Here is a 5,355-nt window from a genome sequence, read left to right on the forward strand (position 1 = left end):
AGTGACATTACAACAGATTCAAATGAAAGAAAACGAATAACAACACACTACTATAAAAAAAATGATGGATTGTTATAAGATTTGTAAGAGTCCCACAATAAAATTAATAAATTTAAAAAAATTGTACTCAAACAAATTCGACAATCTAGAAGAAATGGACAGATACCTAGAAACACACTACCCACTTGATGATTGAGAGGCTAATTTTTCAAAACGTGGTGCCAAGAACCACAAGTTACAGAACTTTGCTATTTTCTGAGGTTTTGTTGTATATAGTTTTTCTTTTTTAATGGAGTGTGCTGGATGTCTCTGTGATTTTGCTCAGATGATGGCAGAACTTGGAAAAGCTGTTACTGCTATTGGGACACAGCACAGCGACTGGTCTTTTTATATAAATAAATAAGTAAACAAACACACATAATTTGAAGTTTTGGAAACTTTAGCTGTGCTGTCAACTTTGGAAAAGTACCATAGTTGTTGAGTTGGCATAGTACAGAAATTAACAGTCATATTGGTCCAGAAACGTTACACTTAATTTTTTCCCCATTTGTACAGGGGTAACACACTGTATTAAATATGTAATATCTAAGTGGGTTTGATTACAGAAACGAATAAAGGATTCATCTAAAAGAGGAAAACGAAACAAAAATATGGATGGCTTGACCCCACCCGGCAATGCCATAAAACAAAGGCCTAGTGATCGGCTGCTGTGAGGATGATTGACACGTCCTATGCAGTAGTTCTCCCCAGGAGCACGTGCGCTCACTGTGAGTGGCAGCTGACCTGATGGGACCGGTGTAGTTTTAGTTGGTTATGCCTGTTTCTGTAGTTGATTCATGGGTGTCATAATCTATAGATGTCACATGTATCAAATATTACCCAATAAAAACACCACATATCCATTATTAAGTACATTAATCAATTAATTATAAAATTTGATTGAGAAAAAGTCTCCTGTGATGTAAATGAAGGCCAAGATGTTTTAGCCCAGTTTTTCTCCTGTGGAGCTGCTGGTGGCTTTGAACTACCGACCATGAGGAGAACAGCCCAACTTAGTCACCGCTACACCAAACTCAAAAATATTGTGTATATTTATTTCTATCGACCTTTTTCAGGAGGAAACTATTTTATACAAAAATATAATTCACACACCTAAAAAAACCAGTGGCAATTATGTTAAAAAATCAAGTTCCTCAAATAACCATTTGAGTGAAAGTGGTTGCTAATTCTTGAAAAGAACTAATTTGGATCTCAAGAGAAGCTGATCTATTCATTTGGGGGCATGTAATTTTTGTCAATCATTACAATCATATAGAAGAAAATTCATTTGTCCATTATTAAATGAGCTAATCAAGGATATGGATCTGAGTCTGCTGTGTTAGTCACAGTAGATACAAAATGAGACAGTCTTTGCCTTTAAGACCCTTATAGCAACAAAGTAGAATAGTTTTACTTTTACACAAGACAGATACTCTTCTTTTAACCCAGGGAGGAAAGCAATAATGATAAGAGGATAGATTAGCATTGGTAAGAAATCAGATTTATCATGTAAGAATTTCACAGCACTTGACTGAACAGACAGACTGGTAAAGAACAAAGGTTCCATCCACAACAGAACATCACCATTAAATTGCTGCTGTAAAGTCACAGGAACTACAGACTAGCTGAAAAAGACAAGCTTGGGGTATTCGAGAGCAAGGATTTACAGTCTTTTCTGTAAAGCGCCAGTCTGAAATATTTTAAGCTTTGCAGGGCAAGAGGCAAAATATAGTGAGACTCTTGCTCTGCCTCCCCCTAATAGTCTAGGGTGGGCCTGCTGTCCACCAGAAACACACTTTGGGCAAAAAGCCACCAGCCTGATGGGAAAGAATGTGGTGGGCAAAGGCAGGTTGGGAGAGGGATGTGTTTGTGTGTGTGTGTGTGTGTGTGTGTGTGTGTGTGTGTGTGTGTAGTCATCACTATCAATTTCACTTTCTACCTTAGTGACACCTAGATCCATCCTAGTGCACCCACATGTCTTTCTAGAGAGTCCAAATAGCTCAATTTGAGTAGTTGGCCAGAGGTGAGGTGACACAATGGATTACCAGCACCCAAGTTAAATTGCAAGACTCGTGCCTTGCAATGGCCAATAACTGCCAATGTGCAGGTGGCCACCAGTGCTGGCCCTGGGCAATGGCTCGGTACAGTCCCCCACTAGGAATCAGCACTGAGAGTTGTGGGACGAGGAGAAGCAGAGAGGTCCCCTGCTTGCTCTCAGTGGCTCACAGTGCTAGCCCACTAGATTGGTGATGAGGCCTTACAGAAACAGGTATAAGATTGGATTTGGTACAAGAGCTATAGTTGGCTGATGCCTAGTGTTTCTTAAAAACCTCAAGGAGAAGCTTTAAAAATTGCAAGTTGAACAGAAATTCTTGGAATAAATATAAAGTTTCATACTGGAATAACATATCCCCCCTTTACAAGTTCATGTTATCTGAAAATGAGGTTATTAACAACACCTCCCCCATTGGCCCCTGTGACCACAGCCCCCTTCCCTGTTTACTTAGTCTTTTTGACTCCTAAAAGTTTCACTGCTAGAAATAGATATCTTGTAAACAGACTGGTGAAGTTGCACTACTTTTCCGAGATCCCGTCACTGTTTTCCAAGTAGAGCGGAGGACTGAAAGCTGAAAAGACGTTACTTGTCTTCCACATCTGAATTAGGAGATATGATGGGCGAGGGCAGGGAAGGATTCTGGTTTTCTTACCCTGTCTAGTTCCTGGACTTACCCTGGTAAATCATTTCATCTTCATCAGTGACATACGCATTGGCCCCCCAGACCACCATCTTGTTGATGTAAGATGGATATTTTGCAGCTGCAATGAGCGCCGTTATCCCACCATCGCTCCATCCCAGCAGAGAGACTTTCGGAAATTTCAGTGTCTGTGGCAAATGCAATGAAGTGCACAAGGAATAGTCCCAGAGTCTGCCATGTGATGACATAAATCATTCCTCACAATTAGTTTTGATATAAATACAAACATAAACCCAAACCCACTACATTGAGTCAATTCCTACTCACAGTGAGCTTTAGTAGGGTTTCTAAGACTGTAACTCTTTACAAGAGCAGACAGCTTATCTTCTTCCTGCAGATGAATGTTAGTGTCATAAAGTATGTAAGAGGAAGTCCTGCCATCCTTCCTTCTAAGGAGCACCGAGTACACAGTATTGTTCTGTACTATGCAAGCACTGGTATCTTCAGGGGAAATAAAATCTCCAGAAACTAGAAACCATGACTAGTGGGTATACTGGGACAAGACAAATACAGTGTGTAGGTATGTGCATACTTGTGCAAGGACTTAGAGAATGGTTTGGCAGGGGGTAGCACATTATTATGTAGATTGGAGAGGGGAACTTGAGATTTGCTTGAGGAAATGATGCAGCCGCATCTGAGAACCCCATTGATTGCGACACCAAGAAGCACTGGCTAGAGACAGACTGAGGGAGAATGGTATCACTAAAAGGTCATGTTTGCCCTAGGGTGAATCGACCAAGGTGTGGAAAATACTTGGCAGCAAATATGAACCAAGATTAAAACAAAAAAAAAGATACTGTCTAGCAATAACAAATAGAAAGGTTACAAAAACTAATGGTAAGGAATTAACAATATGAATCCACAATATTTGCTGCTGAGATATAAACTGTCTTAAGTACCATGAATAATAATAATAAGGCATTGTTGTTGTTATTGTTGAGTGCCATTGAGGTGGTTCTGACCCATGTCAACTCTATGTACAACAGAACAAAACATTAGCCAGTCCTCAGCCAACCTCACAATGGTTCCTATGCCTGAGTCCCCTGTGGCAGCCACTGTGTCAGTCTACCTCCTTGTGGGCCCTCCTCTTTTTCACTGCCCCCCAACCCCCTTCACCAAATACGATGTCCTTCTCCAGGGACTGGTCACTTCTGAAAATATGTCCAAAGGATGTACGATGAAGTCTTGTCATCCTTCCTTCTAAAGAGCACTCTTGGCCTTATTTCTTCCAGGACAGATTGGTTCATCCTTTTAGCAGTCCCTGGTACTTTCAGTATGCTTCCCCAGTACCACATTCAAATGCACCAATTCTCGTACCAGTCTTCCTTATTGACTTTAATGGCCAGCTTTCACATGCACATGATGCAATGGAGAATACCATAGCTTAAGTCAGACACACCTTAGTCCTCCAGGTAACCTCTTCCCTTGTCACCACTCTAAAGAGATCTTGTGTAAAAGTTTGCCTAATGCAATATGACTTTTGATTTCTTGACTGCTGCTTCCATGAGCATTGATTGCAGACCCAAGTAAGACAAAGTCCTTGACAACTTCAACCTTTTCTCCATTGATCATGATGTTTTCTATTGGTCCAGTTGTGAGGATTTTGGTGTTCTTTACATAGAGTTGTAATCCACACCGAAGGCTGCAATCCTTGGTCTTTATCAGCAGGTGCCTCAAGTCCTCCTCACTTTCAAAAAGGTATTAATTATCTTGTGAAAATTAATGTCTGCATCTCCTAAACCTAGCAAGACATCGAAATCCTATGAAACTCTTGCATGTATGTACCAGGAAATGTGTCCAGAATGTCCACAACATTATTTATAATAGCAAAACATGAGAAAAAAATGGGCCAGCTAAAATGCTGGTGGACAAGAATGTTTACTGCACTGCGGTTAATATTTGCAACAAAACAACGTAAACAACCAACACTGAAAAATAAAGTTTAATTGCCTACTCTCAGGAATTGGGTGAAATAACATACTGTAGCAAATGCATGTAATGGAATGGTTACCTAACCAAAAAATTGACTAGTGCTGTATAGTCAATATATAGTGGACTCTATTCTATGGGGTCACTATATAGCATGCCAATTTTTAATCTTAGTGACCCTATAGAATAGAGTGGAATTGCTCCCTAGGGTTTATTAGACAAGAAACCTTTTTTTTTTTAAGACTATAAATCTTTATGGGCGATCACAGCCTATGTTTTCTCCTGCAGAGTAGGTGGTGGTTTCAAACTGCAACCTAAGGTGCACCTCATGGATCCTCCCCTCCCTCACCTCACTAGGCCACCAGAGTTACAAAGGAATGTGAAAACCCATTAGAAGACTAATGTAAGATTTCCCCCCCCACCCAGAAATGGTAAAGTAAAAGCTAAACAGAAAATTTCAAAGGGAAGTCCAAGAAGATAAAGTATTTGAAATGTGCAAAGAACTGGAGATAAAAAACCCCAAAGGAAGAACATGCCCAGAATATGTTAAGGTGAAAGAATGGAAGGAAAAAATCCAAGCCTTGAGTTGCAATATTGAAAGATTTTTATGGGAAAAATACTGAATGATGCA

General features: G+C 40.0%; 1 protein-coding gene across 1 annotated transcript in view; it reads right to left on the reverse strand.

The window, feature by feature from the left end:
* The window catches only part of BPHL (biphenyl hydrolase like), a 64,019-nt gene that overhangs the window by 42,316 nt on the left and 16,348 nt on the right, over positions 1 to 5,355 (reverse strand). Inside the window, exon 4 of the mRNA XM_004711761.2 lies at positions 2,770 to 2,923. Within this exon, the coding sequence (XP_004711818.1) occupies positions 2,770 to 2,923 (154 nt within the window). The remainder of the gene's footprint in view (positions 1 to 2,769; positions 2,924 to 5,355) is intronic.

The sequence above is a fragment of the Echinops telfairi genome, unplaced genomic scaffold (genome assembly GCF_000313985.2).
Source record: "Echinops telfairi isolate 266 unplaced genomic scaffold, ASM31398v2 ScPeMD7_655;HRSCAF=1070, whole genome shotgun sequence".
In the NCBI taxonomy this organism is placed as follows: Eukaryota; Metazoa; Chordata; class Mammalia; order Afrosoricida; family Tenrecidae; genus Echinops; species Echinops telfairi.